The sequence below is a fragment of the Dipodomys ordii genome, unplaced genomic scaffold (assembly GCF_000151885.1).
Source record: "Dipodomys ordii isolate 6190 unplaced genomic scaffold, Dord_2.0 Scaffold65, whole genome shotgun sequence".
NCBI lineage: Eukaryota > Metazoa > Chordata > Mammalia > Rodentia > Heteromyidae > Dipodomys > Dipodomys ordii.
The window spans coordinates 6,106,027-6,132,458 of NW_012267281.1; the positions used below are offsets into that span (position 1 = coordinate 6,106,027).

Genomic DNA, 26,432 nt, shown 5'->3' on the forward strand with positions numbered 1-26,432 from the left:
AGTGTTGGGTGGTAAGAGGACAGGAGTTTCCAAGGCTAGCCTTGCACAGAGGTATGTGGCACAGGGCACTTAAGGCTTCTTTACCCCCTTGGATTGACTGACATGCACACAAGGACTAGACACAAGTGGCAGCAAGGACAACTTGCACAAGGTAAGGACCATGATTTGACACAGCTTCCTGAGAGAACTGTGAATGAAAGTGCATCTCTTGGTATGTCCATTCTAGGTTTCTGTCTACTATCTTGTTTCCCCTTCCCTCATTTCTTCATCTGCCAAGGTTTTGGCCATTTTTTTCCTTTTTTTTTTTTTTCCAGTCGGTCATGGACTTGACCTCTGTGCCTGAACGCTGTCCCTTAGCTATTCAGCTCAAGGTGAGCACTCTACCACTTGAGCCACAGCACCACTTCCAGTTTTCTGAGTGCTTTATTGGAGATAAAAGTCTCACAGACTTTCCTCCCTGGGCTGGCTTTGAAACTGCGATCCTCATATCTCAGCCTCCTGAGTAGCTAGGATTATAGGCATGTGCCACTGACACCTGGCTATTTTTTTTTCCTTTTTAACTTTAGTTCTACACATACATACAAATTAAGTGCAAGTAATATTCAAATTAGTTCTGGTACTTGTTGCCAGTAAATGTTTTGATCGAACAAGATTACTCAAGATTTCCCCTTTCTTTTATATTACCTCCCCCAGAGAGTTCATCTCTTTTCAGGTCTTCAGAGATGAGCTCATTCCCACGCTTGTCCCCTGCAAGCACTGTTCTGGGATGGACACAGCTTGTCAGTCTAATGTCAGTCTCGAGTTTCCCACAGCCCTAGTGGCTCCTTTGGCCTGAGCTATCCCCTTTGAATATTAAGCCCACCCCTTCTCACACTGCTAACTCTTCCTTAGACATGGGGTCTGCCACTGTTTCGGTCTTTGCCATCCCACTCTAAGATTACGACCCATGGTTTCTTAGATGACATGAACAACACAAGTGCCACTCATACTTGTGCAATCCAGTGTGCACCTGGCAGCCGGTGCACCTGCTCTGAGCCTGCACACTGCCTCAGGAGAAAATCTCACAGCAACGTGTCTGAAACATTTGGTCCAATTTCAGCGGTCTGCCCCGACCAGCCTCATTGCAAGTTACGCCTCACTCCCTCTAGCACATTCCTCCCTCTCCCTATGTGCCCTGCTTACTGCAGACGAGTGTCCAAAGGCCCACTTCACTTTCTGGATTGTCCCCCCTATGTCTGGGCAGCTCGAGCTTTCCTTTCACACTCATCCAAACCCTCTCCCCCTCTGCCCAGCATTTACACGACACAGTCCAGTGGCCAAGGCAAAACAGAACAGAACGCTGAGCTGAGAAAATGGAAAACTGGATGAAGTGGTCCTTGAGCTAGTTATGAGCAGTCTCTTTCTCATCAGTACACTAAGAATCTTGAGAGCCCAGCAGTTTTCACTCACAGATAGGTGTTCATTGTGCTAGGAGGAGCCACCTGCACAGCCACTACAGGCAGGGGAGCTCCTGGGCAAAACTGGCCTTGACCCCGCTGTCTTAGTGTCCCACACCCTCCATTGGTCTGCAGTGAGACATGAGTTCCTTGGGTGGCCTCTTCTGCCAGAACCACAGCAGCGGGCAATGTGCACCTGAGGAAAGCGCGTGAAGAAGCGAGTGTGAGGTGCTGTCTCTAATGTTAAGCAAGGCTCAGAACCACGAACCATACCTGCATCCCCTGGTACAAGCACAATGCGCACAATGAACACGATTACTTTAGGATGAGTTCAACAAATCTCAGATGATCTGTGCTGTAATCTGTCAGGAGATTATGACTCACAACTTGGAAATTCTTGGCCTCTGAATGCCTTATTCACAAAACCACATCTGTCACCCATAACTTCAGGCTGAGGGCTCAAAACCCTGGGGGGAGCATTCTGTAAAATTCTAGGCCTCTCTAAGTGATCAGAAGGATCACCCATGGGTACTGCAGTGATTTGTTCTGCATTACCAGTATTTTCTGGCTTTGGAAACAATGGAAATGGCTGGCGTGGAAGAAATTTAAAAAAAAGATTATGATGATCATTTGTAAAAATATATACAAGGTTTATATTTTATGCCTAATACATCTCCTAAACCAACTCACTAATAGCTGTAAAAGTGATTAATAAGTAAAAATTGGAAAACTAACAAGAAATAAGGAAAAGAATCAGAGTTACTTCTAAGTAAATTGTTAAAATGAAAAGTATGTTCCCCTTTATAGGCTTGTTCTTTTTGAACAAGTAGTATTATTATAGAAAACCAACCATGAAAATATAAATATCTTTCAAGGTCATGATAAAGAAACTTTTTGAAAAATGAAATTTCTTCATTTTGTAATAGCCTAATAAACATTATTTTATTACTGAAAAAAAGTATGTCATCATTTACCTGTTGGTTTTGTTAACTATCCTGAGATGTTACCATGCTCTTTTTTCTCATGAAGGTATCAGGGTAGAATAGAAAATAGAAATGATTTTCTTAAGATCACTTAATGAGTCAGTCTTGGAAAAGAATTAGAATTTTCCTATCTTTCTGTGATGGATCTCATCAAAAAGGTCAGTAAAAGAAACCACAAAAGCACTGAAGACACAGCAATATTTCTGCAGGAGGTGTAGATCGAGATAAACAGGTTAGCTTCAACTTCACTTGAAAACAGAGTTCTGGCACCTAATTCTCATCTAATTGCAGATTTTTATCAACCAGGCACTCTTAGCTTATTTCACACCTGATACCACACACTCACAAACTCCTGAAAGAAGTCATATAAGAACTAGCACTAACTGATCAGACTCCTTTGTTGACAACACAACACAGCAACTTGAGAATGAGTTTCAAATCAATTGCATCAGAAAGTGAAAGAACAAAGTGAAAAAGGAAAGTGTTGGGAAGTAAGCAAGTTATGTGCCAGCTTGCTCAGGTTAACCTAAGTTCCAGATAGTGAGGATCTGCTCCCACTGGATTGGGGCTGTCTTCCCTCCCTCTCCTCTCCCTGGCAGAAGGGTAGTTTTCGATGGTGCTTCTCCAGATACTATACATAACTTTCCCTGTCTCTAAGTGCTTCTTCCACAAGAGCTCTCGTGAAATTTTACTGTGATGGCTGCCTCTTTCTCCTCTCGGGTCAGGAAGAGGCAGTACTGCCCAGAGCTTGACCTGGACTATGGTGAACACAGAGTATTTTTTTTTTTTAAAGAATAGATGCTAAGAGAAATGGCAGGATTAGTGAGACTAATACAAGAACCTTCCACTAAATCAAGCGAGTCAAAGGGGCAAAGACTGAAGCTGCGTGGTGGGAGGGTGCCTGCTGGCATAAAGCTCTACGAGGTGTATCTTGGTCTCTAAATCATGGGAAAATCATGTACCCTGCATATGTGAACCTTGAAAATGTGATGCAAAGTGAAAGAAGCTAGTCATAAGGACTAGCTAGTGCATGCCTCCATTTACATGAAAAGTCCTGAAGAGGGCTAGGTGCCAGTGGCTCTTGATTGTAATCCTAGCCACTCAGGAGGCTGAGATAGGAGGATCAGTTTGAAGCTAGCTGATGTAGGAAAGTCCATGAAAGTTTTATCTCTAATTAAGTAGCAAAAGCCAGAAGTGAAGGTGGGTGGCAGAGCACCAGCCTTGAGCGAAAAAGTTAAGGGAGAGTGCCCAGGCCCTTAGTTCAAGCCCCACTACTAGCACAAAAAATAAAATTGAATTAAAAAAAAAGAAAAGTGTTGAGTAGAGAAATCTGTAGAGACACAAAGCAGACTAGTGCTTGCCTAGGGCTAGGCCAATGGGAGAACTGGAGAGTGATTGCTAATGGGGACATAAGTTCTGTTTGGCATACTAAAGTGTTCTAAAATCAATCAAGGGGATAGCTGTATACCTCTGTGACTATATTAAAAATTAATGAGTTGTGTTCTTGAAGTGAGTAAATTATATAGTATGTAAGTTATCTCAATAAAGCTGTTAAAATACACTGAGGACCTGAGGAGACTTTTTATACAGTGAAATGTTTTATTAAATTATAAGTACTTAAAAAAACTATAACTACTTGATTAATGATAGCTCTTAGGATCCGTAAGGTAGATATGACTCATAATGATGCATATGTCAGATGGTACCTAACAACTGTTTCTTGGCTGGAAAAAGAGAGAAACAATTTTCACAGCCACAAAATGTTTCTAAGGGTGTGCGGTGGGCGAGAGAAGGTAGTTAACTCAGTTCAATGAAGTACTGAGGAAATAACTGAACTGAACAATGGTGCAATGCCCAATGCATCAACATCTGCTATCCCTGCAGGTGTAAAGATTGCTTATTACTGAATGAGTCATGGCCCTCAGCCAGGAACCAGGGCGGTCCAGCTATGAAGAGGCAACGAGAGCACTGACACCAATGACTCCATTTCTTTGTTGGCAATTTTCCCACTTGGCTTCTATCAAGTATGGTTCGTTCATGGTGCACTTTACCTTAAATGTGCTCACAAAATAAATGGAGCCATTACAGAAAAACCCAATGGCAAGTTTAATCCTTGAGTTTATTATCAGTATACAGATAAAATGGTGGTTCATACAAATAACAGATGAACAAAACCAGAGAAGTCAGATTTCCTGGTAAAAAGTTGCTTTCAAAATTGCCGGAAAAGCGTTTCTAGAGAAGGTGCTGGCAATTTTTTCTGTCAGGGACTATAGATGTAAGTGTTTTAGGCCCTGATGACCAAGGGGATACACCAGAGGCCGTTATATAGGGATATATAGTTAAAGTGTAAAAACTAATTTTAGCTTTAGAGTGCACAAAAACGTGGTGTTCTGTTGTACAGGTTGTGGCAGGCTGACTTGTGTTCTAGAAGAGTATCAATAATCAAGTTAGCTCCAAAGTCAGAGTTACTACTCAAACTTCCTGGGAGCAACTAAACAGATGGTTCAAAGCCATGAGAACAAGTATGTGATGGATCCTCTGTAGGCCTTTCATCTTCCAGACAGCCATACAGTGTACAGAGCCCCCATCAATGCAGAGCTGTCTCTTCAGGTGCAAATGCCTCGCTCCTTTCATCATAGGACATTGCTTTACATTGTGAACATATGGCTTTCTAAGAAACACTGAGAACTCTTTTGTTCACAGCCAACACTTCTGGGGCCAATGTGCTAGTGAGGGGCTGCTTCTGAACAGCTAAGCTAAGCTCTTCAGTAAAGGACACCACCTGACTCTCCACCTGAAGTCAGTGTCAGAGTGCATACACAGGTCAGGGGGCTCAGTCCTGCAAAGCTGCCCCATCAGAGCCACTCCAAGCCCAAGGCTGTCTCATCAGTGCTTCGCCCTGGCTGGCGAGTCCTACAACCTCTGCTCAGACTTGATGAGTTTGCTTGGGGAAACACTTGGCTTCCATTTACCCATTTATTATAAACAACATTATTAGAGGTATGGCTGAAAGGCCAGATGGAAGAGATCCACAGGGCAGGGCACATGGGAAGGTGTGTGGGCCTTCCGTGCCCTCTCTGGATGCTATTTTCCAGGACTCTCCATGTGCTTAGCTAGCTGGAAGGTTTCTGAATCACATCCTTTGGTGTGTGTGTGGGGGGGGTTTCTGAATGCTTTGGATGCTTTACTGTGCAGATATGACTGATGAAGTCAATGGCCACTGGTAGTCAGCTCGACTCCAGCCTCTACATGACACAAGGCAGGGAATTTGGGCTGACAGCTAGCCCTCTCATCACAAAGCTGGTTCTGCCACCACCAGCTCTGCATCTTGAGGTGACCTAGGAGCCTCAGTCATCTCAACGGCATGTAAAGGAAATACCAAGGGTTTCAGGTGCTATGTAATAAGAACCAGGGGCATAGAGAAATATGTATTTCTTATATTTCACGGTCTTCTGTCATGGCTAGTGCAACAAGGGAAATACACACAGGCATTTACTCCACAAAGCTGCAGAGGTTTCTGATGCATACTTCAGAGGTTTACATCTCTGAAATTGGTCATTCAGTGATGGACTTCACATGTTCTGTCTCATCACCACCAAAATCCTGAGTATACAGACAGCCTCCGTTGATTCTTATTGTCTCTTCTTCCTCTAGCTCCATTCTTCCAATCAACAGTTATAGCATGGCCAAAGCAATCCAAGTACTAACCAGGCCTAACCCTGCTTAGCTTCTGTTATCAGATCAGGTGTATTCAGGGTACTACGACTAACAATCTTTATACAGTCTTTCTCATGCAAACCTTACTCTTTTCCTTCAAAGGCCTAAATAACCCACCACTTCTTACAAGATCATCTGTCCCCAATTCTGTGTAAGTGTAAGACCTCTGCCTGACTCTTCCTAGCTTCATCTGTTATTCTCATCCTAATGACAACTGCTTCGCTGCCCCCACTGTAGTTGTGGCCTCAGTGGCTGAACTGATAAATTCTTCAAAATTCCCTCAAGCACAGTGGGCTGTGCAGAGTCCCTGGGAAGTGACTACTCCCAGCCTGTGGGCTGGACACAATTTCCAGGGAGACCCTGCCCTTCACTGCATCTTCTCTAGCAGCTGCAAACCTCTGGAAGACCAGGCAGCATCTCATGTACTACCAAGGCCAACATGCTGCATTCCAGCCAAAGAGACATGAACAAATAAAACAGGTTCCTGTCCTCTAAGAGCTCAGATGCTGCTGGGGACCAATATAAAACAAACCCACAAAAAGTTATGCAATGCCCCTGCAGGACAGTGGAAAAAGGATTCTAAGCTACACACTGCTTTGTGTGATATTGTCCACTGTGGAATCACGAAGTATGTAAGGGGAGAGGTAGAAGCAGGAGGGCAAGGAGCTATGAGAACAGTTAATATGCCTGACCCACCAACCTGCAGGAATTTACAGAAGAATGGGATGATCGTGTGTGTGTGGGGGGGGATAGCACTGGAATTAGGTAGCAAACTCAGTTTTCACTGGCATGAGCCTATTAGACAATCATCCAAGAACTTGTGTGTAATAAGTTCTCTCTAAGTATAGACAGAAAGACCCACAGCACATTTGGGTTATTACCATATTGCTGGGCTTGATGAACAAATATAAGGTCTGCTGTATGCTGACCCCCTCTGTACTCTGTCCCCAGCTTCAGAAGAAATGAGACTTACAAAGTTGTCACCCTGGTCACTGTTGCTCAGAGCTCTGGAATGTGCCACTGTTACACAGCTAACCTGCCATGATTACTGTGGCAAGGAAGGAACAATCTAAGAAATGTAGGTGTGACTACTGTAGCAAGGCAGCTGACTGAAGCAGAAGAGCTATCTGGTCTTTCTCCACTGAGGGGGCTGCCCGTCCCACCCCTCCATTGAAACTCCTTTCACAAGCAAGTCCAGGCTCTTTCTCATTGTCTCCACTGGCTGTTTGTGGAGGTGGTCAGTGTGAACATTCCTTTCTGAAACACCTCCCTGGGCTCCTCTGCCCCTCAGCTTCCTGGTTCCTCCTCAGTCACTTGGACTTCCTCACACTGTCCTTGGTGTACTGCCTAAACACAGGCTGGGTCTGTCATTCTTTCTTTCTGCTCACCCTGTAGAAAATACCTGTGTGTCTTCCCAGCACTGTGTTCACTTGGCTCAAGTATGTGAAGCAATTCTGTCAATATTTACTGTACACATATTTACTCACCAAGTCCCCAAATATTTATTGAGTTCCTATTATGTGCCCAGCATTATTTACATAGGAGAAATACAAAGACAGACGGTCAATCTGTATGGAGGTTGGGCTCGGGGTGCAGGTAAAGCCTCAGGATTCCAGTGGGAGGCTGTAGAAGTCTCCATAGAGGAAGTGTGAGTTTCCAGGAATACATAGGACTAGATAGCATAGATGCAGGCAAAACAGGTCTCTGTGTAGTAGTGGTGGTTGGGAAGCTGGTATAGGGAAGGTGGTTTGGGGCGGCGGAAAGAGCAGATGAGACACAGCATGTAGTCCTGATGAATTGCAAACGGCTTGGCATGGTTTGTTATGGGCAAATGGGCTGCGGAAAGGAGATATGGCTAAAAATAGGCAGGGGTTATGTGTTCTAAGCACCTTGATGGCTGGGGCGAGGACACTGAGGTTTGGGGGAGTGAAGGCATCAGCCTTGTAATTCAGGGATAGCTTGGATGGCATGTGAAGCAGCAGGCACCAGAGAGCAGTACTGTAAGCTTCTGGGTTAGGGTGAAAGATGACAGACACAGTCTTTGAAGTTCCCAAAGTTCAGCCTTTAGATCACTCATTTTTAACACACAGTAATTGTAACTGAGTTACTCTGACTGAAAAAAAAAAAAAAACAAACCTCTGGTTCTCTAAGAATTATCCAAAAACCAATAGCTTTTAAATAAATACTAGGCTTATTTTAAATGTAATAATGTAATTTGAGAGTACCTACAATAAGATTTAGTTGTGTTATAACAAACACAACTATTCAGAAGAAGATCGAGATAAAAGTTCTAAATTTGGTTTAAAGAGATGACTAAACTTTAAGCTTGGCATTGGGTTTCTGCCATTTAAAGCAAAAAGAGGGGAAAAAAAACAATCATAATCATGAAGGAACTCTCAACACTAGGAGGTAACATAGCATAGGGATCTAGGATGGAGGCCTCTCCACTCCAGCCCCCCTTCCAGGAATCTGCCTTAGGTAAAGAAGGAAAACTTGTGTATCTCAAGACCAACACAGGAATGAACGAGATAATATTTGCAAAGTACTCAGTACATAATTTGTCCAAGAAATGGTGATGCTCTTCTTACTGATAATGAGTGAAACATGGCAACTCGGGAGGACGGATGGATCTCAAGCTCTATAATGACAAATGCTGGTGTTTTTCACAGCTGTATTCTCAATGGCTAATTCTAGGCCCAGATTTTAAGAAGCACTAAGTGCTAAGTTAATGACAAGTCAATGGAAAACTTCTCTCTAGTATTATAAGGTGCCAAACATCATTCTCATCTTGTACACAAACAGAGATATATCTTTAGCTATGGTTTAATAGAAGAGTTCTCTTGTGTGGTCTCTTACCATATGTAAAAGAAAAAGGATTAAATCCAGCCTAGTGTGGAAATTCAGCAGGATGTTAAGCTAATGAGGTTTGGGATAAATGAGAAAACGTGTTCCGTTTATGTATAAGTAAGTGATTTGCTGTCCAGCAGATCACACTAGGGGAAGGCCTCAACAAGAGTCCAGGGGTTGGTATCATGCTCTGAACATCAGACCCACAAGAGGAAAACCAACCTAACACTAACAGAGTGGAGAGACCTGACAAGCAGTGGGAGCCTTCAACAGGATCAGTGAATTCCCAAGGACCTGGGGGCAATGTAGCTCCAGCAGGGAAGGGGCTTGGTTTGGGTGTTTAATTCATTGATGCTTGGCCTGGGAAAGCTGGCAGATCCCTGGTATTCAAAGGACCTGGAGAAAGATACCTTGTGGTATTTACGGCCAACTACAGGGAAGTATAACATAAAGGTCCCTAACATAGCATCCTGGGGGCAGGGCTTGCTTTACAGAAGAGAATTACATTCTTGCAAAAATTGTTGCTGTATCATAAAGTGGCTATCTGAGGGCCAGAGGGAGCACAGCGTCTGAGGCGGAGACCCAACAGCTCAGCAGGCCGGGTGGGCTCAGCAGAATCCATCATGCTGAGATCAGCATGGGCCAGGCCAGAGGGTGAAAGGTGAGCTGCAGAAGTAGGCATGCCAGGTACCTACCCTGCCACTCTCCTCTGCTGCACCAAAACCTCTTCCCCAACTCATACCTACTCCACATATTGGGTCTTTGATGAACAAGTGACAGGGAAGGACAATAAAGGTCTTTAAGACTTTGTCCTATTATCCTGAAGAGGGTCAGTCAAAGAAACTAGAACCACTTTCCCCTAAAGTAAGCCATAAAGCCTAAAAAGGTAACTCACTTTTGCTTTGGAGACTTGTATTCTAGAGGGATCCTGTCCACATCCAGGAGGAAGGAAAGATGTACAGGGAAGCCAAAGAGAATTGAAGCACACAGACCCTGCTAGGTGTCTCATTTATTACCTTCAGATGGTACCCTGCCTGCTCATTCTTCTCCAGGTTTCTTTGCAGTTATCTATAGCCATCTGCCAAATATAAGGCACTGTATGTAGTCTAGCTTCACCTTAATTTCGTTCTTCTGGACTGTCTCTTTGTCCTTTGCTCTCAGCTCTATATAGTGGACTCTTTATCATCTACCCCTCTTCTTCTGATCTCTCCAAGGGAGTAGTGTGCTGCCTCATATTTAAACATCTCATAGTGTAGTATCTTTATGGTATGTTCTAGAATCACTTTAAAAGTAAATACAACTTCTGCTTCTCTATGTCCCTATTCCCACCTTAAATATAAACTCTGGGACCCTTATGGGACTTGAATTCACTTTTGCAGGCTCTACTGGCACTTACTGACCTACCTCTCACATCCAGGGCCGGCGGGAGGAGGGGGAATGGTAAGAGAAAACCTTTCATTATACCAGAGCATAAAAAAAAGGTGAAGGTAGAGTCTTTTAACTCCTATGTTTCTCCTTTTTTGTCTCCCACTTTAACCCTTTTATACTAAAATAAATCTTTGCTAAAACTTAACAAAAAAGGAAGAAGATGGAGGCAAGAAATGAAGAGCCCTGGGTGCTGGTCACAGAAGTGCCTGAGGAAGTGGGTCTGATGTATAACTGCAGCCCTCTCTCCTGCCGTGCTGGACAGAGGATTGTTTGGATAAATGGGCAATAGTTCTTGAATACTGAGGACAAAGTTAAGAAAACACAGCATATATCCTATCTACTCGCTAGTTACTCCCTTAACATTCTCTTTATCTTTATATTATATTGTCTTCATTTCAACTGAAGAAAATCATGCTCTCCATTCATAGCATGTGATTCTCATCTTTAACAGGAAGACACTGTGGCTTTTACAAGATTGTAAACACAGATACATAGCTTATCTTGTTAACTAGGTTGGTGTCTCTCTAAGACATACATGCACATCCAATTTGACCAATCATTCAGCTGCAAATAACTTTTTTTTTTAACCTGAAATAAAAACACCTAAAAATAGCCACTATCCAAGACCTACATGAAATCCAGATCACAAAGCCTAAGAATAAATGCAGTCTCTATCACACACACAATCACAAATTTACAAAGGCCACTGGTTCTTTCATACAAGTTATTTTGGATATTACCTGCTGCTGCCTTTGCCGCCTCACTTGTGCAAACTGAGAGAGCATCAGCTGCCGATCAAGTTGTTCCATTCTCTGCTGACGCTGGATGTCCACCGTGGCTCCCATCCCCACTCTGGCCTCGCTGGTGGGCTCTGAAGATGAGAACATGGGCTCCACAGTCCATGAGAAGAACCGTGCCATCCAGCTGGGGATGCAGAGTACTTGGTGAACTTGGAACATTTTGCGATCATAGCACATACCGGAAATCTACAAGAAAAAGGCCAACTGGAGTTTTAGAAATATAATACAAATGTAAAAAATTCATTAGTGCTGGTGGCTCACGCCTGTAATCCTAGCTACTCAGGAGGCTGAGATCTGAGGATCTTGGTTCAAAGCCAGCCTAGGTAGAAAAGTCCATGAGACTCTTATCTCCAATAAAACCACTAGAAAAACAGAAGTGCACTGTGGCCCAAGTGGTAGAGCGCTCACCTTGAGCTGATGAGCGCAGGGATAGTGCCCAAGCCCAGAATTTAAGCCTCAAGACTGACCAAAAAAAAAAAGCATTTATTAGCATGGAAACCAACAAATGCAGAATACTTCAGAGTATTTTTCTTACTTGTAGCAGTGTTAAGTAATAAAAGCACTTACTAAGTTGCAGAATACTATGCAGAACAAACCAACAAAAATTTAACGTACTTAATATAGTAAGATCAGGTTTATGAAACTAGTAAATAGTTAAATCCTAGCCATTTAACATTCAAGATACCAGAAAGATGCTGGAAGAACAGTGTCTTCATTTTTAAGTGAAAGTCACAAAATATCTGACTATCAAGACAGTATCATTCTGTACCAACTCTGTGACCACTATTGATATTATATCCATAGGGAGATACCAGCAGAACACTGGTGTTCATCAACCCACCCAGGCACTGAAAACTCCTTGTGTTCTAATCAACTTTTCAAGTGTTGATTTTTTCCTAGATGTTTAATTCATTAACAATTTTAGTTAGCAATTCATAATTCTTTCTCTCTCTCTTTTTTTTGGGGGGAGGGGCCCGGTTGTGGGGCCTGAACTCTGGGCCTGGGCACTGTCCTTCAGCTCTTCCGATCAAGGCTAGCACTCTACCACTTGAGTCACAGCGCCACTTCCGGGTTTTTTCTTTTTGCTTATGTGGTGCTGAGGAATCAAACCCAGGGCTTCAGGCATGCAAGGCAAGCGCTCTACCACTGAGCCACTTTCCTAGCCCCCTTAATTCTCTTTTAACTAAACCTATTTTTCATTTTTAAGGTAATTTAGGCAGAAAGAGAAATCTCCCTATTTATTGGGAAGAGAAAGTTCCTTATTGTTTTCCAGGCAAAAATGACTATGGTTCTTAGGGTAGGAATTTAGCATACTAAATAAAATTATTTACTAAGTTATTGTCTAATATGAGAGAAGTACACTTACTATGCAGTCCAGGCTATCCTCAAGCTCAGAGAGCTTCCTCCTTCAGCTATCCTGGTCCTGGGATTATGGGCATATACCACCAAACTCAGCTCATGTTTTATTAGTGTGATTTAAACTAATCAGACAAGGACTGCTGTATTGAGAATACTGTGGCAGACCAGATAAATAAGGTGTTACTCTTAAAGAAGCAATAGTGCTCCATACAGAGAAAAGACAGTGAAACAAGTAAACACATAGGCAGTTTTCAACAAGGTCTAAGAAGTAAATAAATGATTTAGAGCCAGGGACTTCCTTTATTAGATAAGGGAAGTTGCTGAGGAGTGATTCTTGAGTCAAGACCTTAAGGATGATAGGAAACTTAGGGAAGGACACTGCAGGCACAGAAAACAGCAAATGTTATGTGAGAACAAGTGGGAACACCAAGGAGACATCTCAGTGCAACTCTTAAGGAGGCGAATGGACATAAAAATTTGGAACTCAGTGGAAAAGTCAGGCAGAGATAAGGATTTGGGAACTGCTGGATATCACACAGTGATATGAGATAATATGGGGATAGAGATGTTAAACAAAAGAGAGGACAGGAGTATAATAAAATTTTGTGGCTAGATAAAACAGAAGACATCTGAGAAGGGGCTGCCAGGAAGCAGAAGGGAAAATAGGAGAGTTTCGTATCAGGGAAACTAAGGGAAAATATTGAAGAAGAAACAGGTCTGAGACAGAGAAATGCCTACTAGATGCAGCCCATGAAGGTATCTGACCCTTATTAGGAAAGTCTGGACATTGTAGGCTATGAGAGTGAACAAGTAATTTCTGCTATCCCTTCTCTCAAAAGTAATACAAACAACAAAGTAGAGACAGAAATGAGCTACACTTGGTTAAGATAGAAAGCACTTCTAATCCTGAACCATACTAACAAAGTGGAAAGCATAATGCATAATCACAAATCACTCAGTGCATAGAGAGAGTGGGTGCGAATGCCTGAAGAGGATCCCAGGGAACTCAGGCTCAAGTTTGACAGCCAAGTGCTGTGGACAGCAGCTATGAGGTGGAAGATGATTTGAATCTGCATACAAGGTCCCTGCTTTCTCCTCACAGCCAGTATCTACCTTCTCCTTCCTCCACAGTGAGGTGAAAGCCCAAAGCCTTTGGAGGAAGGAGCTCAAGAAGGTCTGGGCAAGAGCAGTATGCAGAACATATATGCCCCATAACACTGGAAACAGAAGACAAGAGAGGAAATGTGGGTCATATTTAAAGAGGTAGTTAAGTGACTTTAGAATGAACAATTTTAGAATAATATAGATCCTCAGATTGAAAATGGAGTTCCCAAAAGATAATAAAAGGGTACCGTTCCTGAGTTCTTTTTGTTCAAGGCTAGTGTTCTACCACTTTGAGCCCAGCTCCACTTCCAGTTTCCTGGTAATTTGGAGATGAGAGTCTCATGGACTTTCCTGTCCAGGCTGGCTTTGAATAGTCATCCTTAGATCTCAGCCTCAGGAGCAGTTAGGAGTATAGGCATGAGTCACCAGTGCCCACTACCTACTACATTCTTATTCAGGTTTTACTGATTATTTTGGAAAGGCAGTCATAGAATAATGCTCACTACTTAAGTAATGAAATTAATCTGCTGGGTGGAAAACATGAACATTCTTGAGGACCGAGAGTAAAGGTTAACTGTCCTCTGGTCTTGTTTAGTGTAAGCCTGAAACCACTATTGACAAAGGTAAGAAACCATGACCTAGCCATTACACCAGGTGCTGATCTCTTTGTTTAGCCAACTGTGGCTGAACAAAAACTCACCAGGCAAATGGCATTGCTACAGTCCCTGTAGACCACAGGGATCCCCCGCCTTCAAGAAATGCGCCTTCTAACAGGGCAACCAAACACCAGGGGCTGCTTTCCCAGGACAGTGACATGGCTTTTGCATAGTAAGAACAGCCAAAAAAGCACCTGGGCCTCTGCATGCAGACTCCATGTGCACTCACAGCCCTGGGAAAGCACACACCCACTGAGGACTTAGTAATTCATCCAAAAGTATTTATTGAACATGAATCTGTGTCAGGCTGTGCTTTAGACACTGGGACACAGTAGGGAGGAAGTAGAAAAATCTCTGACTAAATGGACCTTACATCTTCCTAGTCCTTTTTTGATACTAAAAAACCACTAAAGAATGGAGGAACTTTGGAAAGAGTCCTTAAAATAATAAAAAAGAATGCATATGTAAATTAGTTAAACCCAGAGTTAGTTCTGTCATTTGTGATTAATTCTGGAAAGATTTTTTAAAAAAAATGAACATACAGAAACATGTAGCTTTGGCAATTCGGAGTCTTGCTGTCTTGTATCTTAAGTGCAAAAGTGACTTGAACTCTATAGCTCGCCTACCTTTTTCATATGAGGGAAGCGGAATGGCACTAATCTAAAAGATGTTGAGGTATCCAACTAAAAAACTGTATAGCTTTTTGATTGGAATGCAAACAGAATTAGACTTACCATAGACTGTTTCTAGCAAGATGTCTTAGAAAGTTTCTCTAAACTTTCCTTTTTGGAAAAATCATGTATCAGGAAGATTATAATGGTCAACTTCTTCACAAAGTAGAAAATGTCTAAAATGCAGCAGAATTTTATTTCTCCTTCATCTTTAAAACAACAACAACAACAAACTTTACCCATCTATTGTATTCCAGGTAATAGGAAGAACAAACAAGGTAAAGTGAAAACGGCAGAGACTACTTTAAGGGATGATCTCAGAAGCTCCATTGTGGACACCAGCAAATGCAGAGAGGGGAAGGAACAGCTGAACACAAAATACTTTATTAAGCTTCCTCTTTATGAGTACAATAGAGGACTGGATCCAGTGTCTTTAGCATGAAAGCAAAATAGCTGACTATGAGCTACTTCCCCAACCTAGAATAACAACACAAAAATTCACCATAACCCTGCCACTACTCAGCTGTACCTAAACACTGGGAAATGTCTAACTGAAAGGCCATAGGAGATTAAACCCTACAACCAAAAACTCACACACTCAAAAACCTGAAAAACACGTCACCTCAAAAGGTCAACAATTCTATAACAAAGGCATTGAACAAAAACAAAACAGATGAAATCCTGAACAGTGAACTCAAAAGACCAATGACAAGAAAGATGAAGAGGGGGGGTGGGGAGGGGAGGCTGGGAAGGGATGTGAAGGGTAAACAAAGGAGGAGGCTGCAATGCTCATGTAATTGTAACCCCTCTGTACAGTGTGTTCACAAAAAATAATAATTAAAAAAATTAAAAATTAAAAAAAAGAAAGATGAAGAAAACTGGAGATGTTGAAACACCTGACTGAATCAAAGAATACAATAACAATCAGCTCACTGAACTCAAGAAACATTCCATCAAAGAGATGAAATAAGGAAGTCTAGCTTATTAAAGAGAAATCCAATAAGGATACAGAATATTGAAACATTCAAAATGAAATTTTGGAAATGAAAAGCTCAATAAATCAAATAAAAAGCTCCCTGAAAGTCATTCTATAGAAAGAAACAAGTTAAAAATATAATATCAGGGTTTGAAGATAAACTAGGAGATAATAACCACATAAAGGTATAGGGAAATACTAAGGAAATATGAATGGAACATGAAAGACCTTTGGGTCACAACCAAAACACCAAATCTACAAATCATGGGCGTTGAAGAAGAGATATAAGTAACTGCTAGATAACATACTAATGAAACAATAGCAGAAAACATCTCTAACCTTGAGAAAGCAAAGGTATTCCATGTGATGGAGGCCTATAGAACATGGAATGATAAAATCAGAGAAATAAACACCCCTATATTATAGTTAAAATGCAAAATATACAGATCAAAGGAACAATATCAAAAGCAGCAAAGGAAGAACATAAAAGAAACAAGCATTTAAAAACAACAACAACAACAAAAACATAGCCATGGACTCACTTCTGTAATCTTAGATACTCGGGAGGCTGAGATCTGAGGATTATGGTTCAAAGCCAGACCAAGCAAGAAAGTCTGTGAGACTCTTATCTCCAATTAACCGCCCAAAAGTTCAGAGAAGTAGCTGTAGATCAAGTGATGGAGCACTAGCTCTTCAGCAAAAAAGCTCAGAATTCAAGCCCTAGGACTGGCACTGGCATATGTGTGTGCACACAAAGTAACAAAATGACAGGCAATATGACGTGCCTTTCAATATTAGCAACGAATGTTAATTGTCCCAACTCTTCAATCAAAAGACACAAGAGTAAACTGGTTTAAAAAGCAAGACTTGAGCCGGGCATCAGTGGCTCACTACTGTAATCCTAGCTCTTCAGGAGGCTGAGACTGAGGATTGTGGTTCAAAGCCAGCCCAGACAGGAAAGCCTGTGAGACTCTAATTTCCAATAAGCCATCAGAAAACTAGAAGTGGTGCTGAGGCTCAAGTGGTAGAGTACTAGCCTTGAACTGAAGAGCTGAGGGACAGTGCCCAGGCCCAGAGTTCAAGCCCCATGACTGACAAACAACAAAAACAAAACAAGACTTGACCATATATAGGCTTAAGAGGATAGAATGGAAAAAGATTTTCCTAGAAAATGGGCCATGATAAAATTGATTTCTAATCTCAAATTAGTCAGAACAGACAAAGAAGAGTACCTCATACTTTTTAAAAGAAAAATTCAACATAGCATATAGTGATTTTATTGTAGCCATTACCAGAGGTTATCAGCAAGACAGAAGAGAAATACCAACATAAACAACCCCAAAGAAGAAGGAACATAACACTTTCCTATTAAAAAAAAAAAGCAACCAACAGCTTTAAGAGATAATCAAAATTGATTCAACGTTTTCAATCTATCGATAGGAAGACTCTATAGGAAAATGCTGTACTGGCTGTACTGTAAGTGACCGCTAATCTACCAGTAGTCTCTTCAACTGTAACCTCTTCTTATCACTGTTTCTTTTCATATTACCAGCAGCACTCTAAACCAGCCTGAAATATTTTAAATTATTCTTTTTTTTTTAAAGAGTAACACATTTATTTTTACAAGTGTTATGTAGAGAGTTTACTATTTCTCTCCACTCCCATCCTTGGCCACAAGTTACATAGTATTTCTTTTAAATTTTTTGTTGTGAAAATACTGTAGAGAGGGGTTACAATTATATGGGCAAGGATTTTAAATTATTCTTTAAATTTTTTCTATGTTTTTTTTTTTTTTTTTTGCTGGTCCTGAGGCTTGAACTCAGGGCTTTGGCACTGTCCCTGAGCTTCTTTTGCTAAGGCTAGCACTCTACTACTTGAGCCACAGAGCCACTTTTGACTTTTTCTGAGTAGTTTATTGGAGATAACAGTCTCACACACTTTCCTTCCCAGGCTGGTTTTGAACGTCAATCCTCATACCTCAGTCTCTGGAGTAGCTAGGATTATAGGTATGAGCCACTAGTGCCCAGCTTACTTCAGATTCTTACACGTGACAATGCAAGAACTACAAGACAAGTGAATTTGGTGATGATGAGACCTGAGCTGCACATAGAAGAAACTGGAGAAAGTTCTTGAGGGTATGTGTATCATCATTTCTGGATGCTTACAACTTAAGACTGCTCTCCAGAACAGCATGTCCACTGATGAACAGGGTCTCCTTTTAGTGGTATGGCTAAAGCAAGGTCTCAGAATAGCTATGTACGAGGATGAGAATTCTTCTTTATTAAGAGGGTAGATCTCATGTTACATATTCATACTACAAAATGTATGTGTGTGTGTGTGTGTGTGTACATATAAAAATGACAAGGTATCAGCCAGTGGTGTCTCATGCTTGTAATACTAGCTACTTAAGAAGTTAAGATTTGGAACATTGTGGTTCAAAGCCATCCTGCAGAAGACTCCATCTCCCAAATAATTAGCTGGAGGTGTAGCCCAAGTGATAGAGCTGAGGTAGGGAATGGTCCTGAGTTCAGATCTTGGTACTAGTGAAAGAAAAAGGAAAGGGGAAAAGGAGGAAGGAGGGCAGGGGTGAGAGAAATGAAGAAAAGGATTACTCAGAAAAGCTTAAAGTCAAGACTTGAAATTCAACATTCTGTTAGAAGAGGGGATATGAAGATGAAAGCAGGAATACAAAAGAAACTGCATGTGGTTGACACATACACTAAAGCTACACCACTTCCACCTGACTCCTCTCTTTACTACCTACCAGCTTGTGTAACTTCCAGATTAATTTAGCTTTTAATTTCTCTGTGCCTCAGTTTCTTCATCTATAAAAACATCTATATCAAGTTTTTATGAAGACTAAGATAATATTGATAAGGTGCTTAGAAGAGTTTGTTTTTTTTTTTTAGCAGCTACACTGTGGACACCAAATTTCCGTAGCTTGTAATAAATATTTATTTCTTGCCCATGTTATGTGTTGGCTGCAGGTGTCTTCTTCATTCTGGGCTGTCCAGGAGCAGCCTCTCTCTGACCCAGGCTTTTTTTTTTTTTTCACGACAAAGGGAACAGAATCAAATGTGGAGCCCAAACATGCTTACATGAACAAAAACATCTGAATAAATAATGTCATCTACCGTAAGTCCCAGTGCAGAGTAAGAACCACGTATTTGTTACAGAAAACAAGCTGTGCTTCCAAAGCTCTGCTCAGGAGCCTTAGACAGCACACAATGTCTGGAAGGTAAACATCTGCAGGTGCTCAAATGGAAGTGGGCAGGGGGAAGGTCCCCCGAAGGAGTAGTCTGAATAGGCTTTGCAAGAAAGCCAGAATGGTGGGGGGGCCTAAAAACAAAAGAAAAAATAAATCGCGTGTGTGTGTGTGTGTTTGCTAGGCTAGCCTAAGACTTGAGACATACGGGGGGGGGGGGCCTAAAAACAAAGGAAAAAATAAATCGTGTGTGTGTGTGTTTGTTAGGCTAGCCTAAGACTTGAGACATATGGGGGGGCCTAAAAACAAAGGAAAAAATAAATCGTGTGTGTGTGTGTGTGTGTGTGTGTGTGTGTGTGTGTGTGTTTGCTAGGCTAGCCTAAGACTTGAAACATACCCAGCCCTATTTTTCACTGGTATTTCTGAGACAGGGTTTTGATTCTCACCCAGGCTATGATCTGCCTACTTTAGGCTTCCTGTCATTGTTGAGTTTATACGTGTGTGCCATTATATCTGTGGAGATGGAAACTGAGGACTTTTCTGACTAGGTAGCAAAGACCAAATATATGTATCACATACCCAGTTTACTTGAGATGAGATCTTGCTAGTTGGTCTCAAATTGCAAATTCTCCTGAACTCAGCTTTCTGAGTAGCTGGAATTCACAGGTGTATACTACCACGCCTGGCCAATGGCTATATTTATAACACTCTTCTGTTTGCCAGCTTTTCAAGACATAAACATAATTTTATATATTCTACATGAGAATTTAAAAATCACATGTCTAACTGGGTGCTGGTGGCTCATGGCCTCAGGAGACTGAGATCTGGAGATTGTGGTTCAAAGCCAGCTTGGGCAAGAAATGTCTGCAAGACTCTAATCTCCAATAAAAACCGGCAAAAAAGCCGGAAGTGGAACTGTGGCTCAAGTGGTAGAGTGCTATCCTTGAGCAAGAAAGGTCAGGGACAGCACCCAGGCTCTGAGTTCAAGCCCCAGGACTGGCATACACACATATACAATCACATGTCTACCAGATTGCACCTTTCTATCTAATAACACATCATCCATGAGCTCCTGACTAAGCTGCAAAGCTGCCACTGCTATAAGGCAGAATATAAATGATTTTTCTTCCAGTGGGTCCAGGCTGCCTGAGGTTAGGTTAGAAAAGGGTGGAAAAGAGAGGGAAGATGGAGAGAGTAGGAAAAGGTCAACATAAAGGTAGGTGTGAGTGTGTGCTACACAATGAACCCACAACTACTTAATTCATGCTGGGATCCCAACTGCTATATAAAAGAGTGAAAGTGCCCTCTAAGGAACTCCTGATCGTCTGCTTCTCCACTGTCTTTCCCAAGCCCAACCAACCTCACAGCTTGATCTAGTCTGGATTTCTCTTGCATTTCTCTGGATTTTATTTTCAAGGAACTGATAAAGAATCATCTACCTTCCTAAAGTTTAACTGAAGGTCTCGAGTAGCAGAAGAGTTATTTGGCTTGTTACCCTGTACCCAGATAGGTCAGTTTGGAGAAGAAATCTAGGGAAAAAAGGGTAAATAAAAAAAAGGAAGTATAGAGAGAAAGACATGTATATGCCAGGAAAGGCACAGGGGGCACAGATACCCTATCCTAAGTCAGAAAGCAAGTCAAGGGGCCAAAACCTACTCCAAAGGAAGCTGATATCACCAAAGTAGATTATGCTCTTTCAGTGTCTCAGAGTTATTATAAAACAGTATTTAGTGAACTTTCTCCACCCACCAACCCCCCCCGTACCCCAGCCCAGACGCCTCTCACCCACCCCTGGACCACGGCCATCCTGGAGCTGCGCCTACCTGCCCATCCTCAGGATCCTGCACTTCAGGATGTTGTTGGCATAGGAATATGTTTCTGGCTATCTGAATTTCAACCATGCTGTCAAACTGCTTACAGAATCTCCTAAATATTACAAGCACTCATCTATTTTCAAGATCATGCCAAAGAAAAACAAGACATAAAAGGTTTCTTGGAACTATGCAAACATCCAAAATCCGGAGGGCCCGGGCTCTGAGTACAAACTCAGACCCTAAGTTGGCTTGTCGACCATTTCATCCAAAGAGAGATGGTTTTGTAATGGGAGAAGGTGCTGCTGTGTTGGTGCTAGAAGAACATGAACATGCTGTTCAAAGGAAGGCTCGGATCTATGCAGAAGTTCTCGGCTATGGACTTTCAGGTGATGCTGGTCATATAACTGCCGCTGATCCTGACGGAGACAGTGCCTTAAGATGAATGTCTGCTGCTATAAAAGATGCAGGAAGAGATTTCCTATATCAACGCACATGCTCCTTCCACCCCATTGGGAGATGCTGCTGAAAACCAAGCCATTAAGCGTCTCTTTAAAGACCATGCATATGCCCTTGCTGTTTCCTCAAGGAAGGGAGCCATGGGACACCTGCTGGGAGCTGCAGGGGCAGTGGAGGCAGCTTTTACCACACTGGCTTGTTACCACCAAAGATTGCCACTACTTTAAACCTGGACTGTACAGAACCAGAATTTGATCTCAATTATGTTCCACTAAAGGCTCAGGAATGGAAAACAGAGAAAAGATGCATTGGACTAACTAATTCCTTATTATGTTTCACTAAAGGCTCAGGAATGGAAAACAGAGAAAAGATGCACTGGACTAACCAATTCCTTTGGTTTTGGTGGTACCAATGCAACACTTTGTATTGCTGGCATATAAAACAAGTCATTTTAAATTAAACACTGGCTTTTGAAATTCTAAAAATAATTTAAAAAAAACAGTATTTATTTTTTGCCTTTTAAATTACAGAGGAGAAGGCAGGTGCTGCTGGCTCACACCTGTAATCCTAGCCACTCAGGAAGCTGAGATCTGAGAACCATGGTTTGAAGCCAGCTCAGGAAGTGAAGTCCATAAGATTCTTATCTCCACTAAAAAGCTGGAAGTGTAGCTGTGGCTCAAGTGGCAAATGTTAGAATGCTAGCCTTGAACATAAAAGCTCAGGGACTGTGCTTAGGTCCTGAGCTCCAACACACACACACACACACACACAAACACACACCTATAGTAGAGAGATGAGATAAAGATAAATCATGGGCCACAGATGAGCCATTCTGACTCCTAGATGGCCATCTTCTCTCCCACCTATCTTGTAAAGCCCAGTAAGACTTGTACAATCTGGCACTATCTGAAGTATGTTTGTTTGACAAGCTTTAAAGATTCTCACTGCTCATAGAAGACAATCTCAACTCAGACCACACTGAAGGTCCTAAATAATATTCTGTTGATTTACATTTCTAATCTTACTGAGAAGAACAGATTTTTTTCCACACTAAAGTTGCTTGATAAGAAGATAATAGATGTCTGATGTACTGTACAGAGTATGCAACAAAGGCAGAGACAGAGACATGTTGAAGCAGGAAAGCTGAGAAACTGAGAAATACGGGTCCATCTGTTAATTTGCTCTGAAATAGCTTGAAAGAGGACCAAATAATGACAAATATGTGAGCTGAAAAAATGAGAAAATTGGCAAGGCTCTTTCTGTTTTAATCATGGCAGAATCAGATCAGGAGCCAGATTCAGGTTTTGAAAATCAGGGTATATCCTAGTGGTAATGACTCATTACTATGATTCACAAACTGCAGAAAATGAAGAAGTACTGGGACACAGATGGTTCCAAGGCTCTCAGCAAAACCACAAAAGAATTTAAATAAAACCAACAACTAAGCAATGCTTTCTTTAAGAAAGTGCCAATGGGTAACAAAATTAGTAGAATTTGAACATAAAAAGTAGCCTCAATTTTTCAGTCTTCCACCAAGCATTCAGAAGAGCAAATGAACACAATAGTGCTAATATGATACATGGGAGTATGGAAGTAAGCTAGCAAAACTGAATGCTTGCCAACTTCCTAGATATGATTCCAGGAGTGGGATCTTTGACAGGTCACCAAGTGGAACTGAAGAGGGACAGCCATGAAGACAAACTAATTCCTTCTTTTTCTCTTATTTCAGCCCTTATTCAGTCCTTATTCTTCTGTGTGACATAGCTGGTGACAGAAAAGGGCTCCTGCTGGTAAAATACTACATTGATGTTAACTATCAACCTTCTCTGTTAATCACGGGGATATTTTAAAGCTCAGAGACACCTATAATCATGACAAGATGGGAGATTTAAAACTAACCTATTTGAAAGAAAAACAATAACTACTCTTAAGAAAGTGTCAGTTTTCTAGAAAAGCACATTTTTTTTGTTTTTATGACAGTAGATAACAAATGACTGACACACACACACACACACACACACACACACACACTTTGTTTTTCCCCTTCTGTCAGGGACCTGGGTACTGGCCCTCAGCTCTTCAGCTCAAGGCAAGTGTTCTATCTACCACTTGAGCTACAGTGCCACTTCTGGTTTTCTGGTGGTTAATTGGAGATAAGAGTCTCACAGACTTTCCTGCCCAGGCTGACTTTGAACTGCGATCCTCAGATCTCAGCCTCCTGAGTAGCTAGGATTATAGGCGTGAGCCACCAGTACCTGGCTATGACTTATGATTTATACAAATATCTTTTTCACAAAGTTCCTTCTTTCATAAAACATATAATTTCTTTCTTTCTTTTTTTGGTCGGTCGTGGGGCTTGAACTCTGGGCGCTATCCGTCAGCTGTTCAGCTCAAGACGAGCAAACTACTGAAAAAACATAATTTCTAGAGTGAAATAATATTACTTTCTTAACACACACAGTATGTTTGGTGAACTACTGGTTTCAATACCTAAATGTGGACCTTCACCAAAAGGTTTTGTAACATTACCCCACAACACTGCAAACTGTACATTTATTTCTTTTTGGTAGTATGAATTTCATTGTTTAGCATTTTATTTAGCAAAAAAGACAAAAAACAGCCTGGAAGTATGGCTCAAGCAGAGTACCTGGCCTGACAAGTTTAATTAAGTGTAAGGCACTAAGTTTAATCTCCAGTATATCCCACTCCTCAAAAAAAGGAAGTTAGTTGATCTATATGGGAAGAGAAATTACATTGAGCAAGAGACATCTCCATTAGCCAACCATGGCTTTGTCAGTCTCAGACTTTAATCCTATAGTCAGTGATCTAAACTTGATATTCATATTTTTTGCGTGTAGGAGTGCTTGCGTGCATTTGTGTGTGTGTCTGTCTCTTGGATTGAGGGCTTAAACTCAGGCTTGCTCAAAGCTAGTGCTTTATCACTTGAGCTGTAGCTCCAATTCTGGCTTTTTTTTTTTTTTTTGTAGTTTATTGGAGATAAGAGTCTCACAGGTTTTCTTACCTGGGCTGGTTCTGAACCACCACCTTAGATCTTAGCTGCCTAAGTAGCTAGGATTATAGGCATGAGACACTGGGGCCTGGCTTTTTTTTTTCTTTTTTTCTTTTTTGGTTATGGGGCTTGAACTCTGGGCCTTGGCGCTGTCCCTTAGCTCTTTAGCTCAAGGCTAGAGCTCTACACTTGAGCACGGTGCCACTTCTGGTTTTCTCCTGGTTTTATTGGAGATAAGAATCTTACCGACTTTCTTGCCCTGGCTGGCTTTGAACCGTGATTCCTAAGTAGCTAGGATTACAGGTGTGAGCCACCGGCGCCCAGCTTTTTTTTCTTTTTAAAGACAGTGTCTTGCATGTAACTCAGGCTTGGCTTTGAGTCTGCTATGTAGCCTAGGCTGGCCTCAAATTCATAATCCTCCTTACTTTCTTGATTTAGCCTCTAGAAGGATGGGATTATGGATGTATACCACATGTCTGGCTCATAAATAATTTTAATATTCTCTTTTATAATTATCATTATACATGTCATATGAAATAGTTCATAAAATGCAGATTTTCTTGATAAAATCAGAGATAAGGTATTAAATCCAAAATATAAGTACCAACATTTATGGTATATAGCATGAAGGAAAAGCATCTATGATCATCAACGCTATCAATAATTTTTTTTTTTTTTTTTGCCAGTCATGGGGCTTGAACTCAGGGTCTAAGCACTGTCCTGCAGCTTCTTTTGCTCAAGGCTAGCATTCTACCCTTGAGCCACAGTGCCACTTCTGTTTTTTTTCTGCTTATGTGATACTGAGGAATTGAACTCAGGACTTCATGCATGCTAGGCAAGCGCTCTGCCACTAAGCCACCTTCCTAGCTCAGCTATCAACAATATTAAATAAACAGGGTCATCTAACTATGATAGAATAAAGACCAACATGAAGATATATTAAATTCTTTATCATAATAGGAGGACAATAACTTTGGCTGAGTCAATGCGGTAGAAGGAAAAATTCAGTTGGTACAGGGATGTTTATTATTAGTGGGATTCCTTAAAATGAGAAGTCATCTTAGAATGATGTTTCAAAAAGCACAATCCTATTAACACCTTTGAAACCTCTAAAATCCTTTAGTAGCTAATTCCTTTAAAACAGTTAAAACAGTCACCTACTATCTGTTAAGATACTTTCTAAGAAAGCCTGTGACCACTGCAAGCATATTTTAGGTTCTAAAAACACTACAAAAAAAGAGAAGACACTATGTATCCTCCAATTCTAGAGCACTAATGCCACAAAATGAAACTTTCTTAAGGTGACAAAGAGCACTTAATTTACAAACAGGTGTCTGAAAACAGAAGAAAGAAAATGAGATATTTTAAAGCAAATGAGTTGCATAAATTATTAAAGAAGGGGATTGATATTGAGAATACATGAATCAAAAGAAAACCAACACAATAGAATAATATTCAAGAGGTAGATCTCAAAATCATGAATGGCTTAGGAAAATATCCAAAAGAGGACTCAAGAGCATTGTGGTGAAGACAAAATACAATGTGGAAGAAAGAGTACATGCGGCTCTCAATGTCAAAGCCAGGTGCTTCAGATTGAGGGCCAAAAGCTGGGTAATCATTGTCAGTCACCAGTAGTGGATGATGATGAACTAACACAGAGGAAAGCTTGGCGACTGTGCCTGGGAGAGTCAAACTGACCCTAAGATGTCCCAAAGCCACTACAGTCTTAAGAATTAAAGATGGCTCAGGTGACCTGTAAGGCCTTACAATATGGGCCTGGTAATCACTGGGGAAACAGTGGTCACTTATTTAAAAGGTCTGTGTTGGGATGATACACCATTATTTCCAAGTGTTCCCTTTGATTTTATATATATGTGTATACATATATACACATATATACATATATATACACATATACATACATATATATATTCCTATAAAGCCATTCTGTATTTTCTTAGTCTTTCCTA

General features: G+C 41.3%; 1 protein-coding gene across 1 annotated transcript in view; it reads right to left on the reverse strand.

Annotated features, from left to right (window-relative positions):
* The window catches only part of Ubac2 (UBA domain containing 2), a 133,644-nt gene that overhangs the window by 18,044 nt on the left and 89,168 nt on the right, over positions 1 to 26,432 (reverse strand). The window contains exon 7 of the mRNA XM_013022995.1: positions 11,152 to 11,397. Coding sequence (XP_012878449.1) covers positions 11,152 to 11,397 — 246 coding nt within the window. The remainder of the gene's footprint in view (positions 1 to 11,151; positions 11,398 to 26,432) is intronic.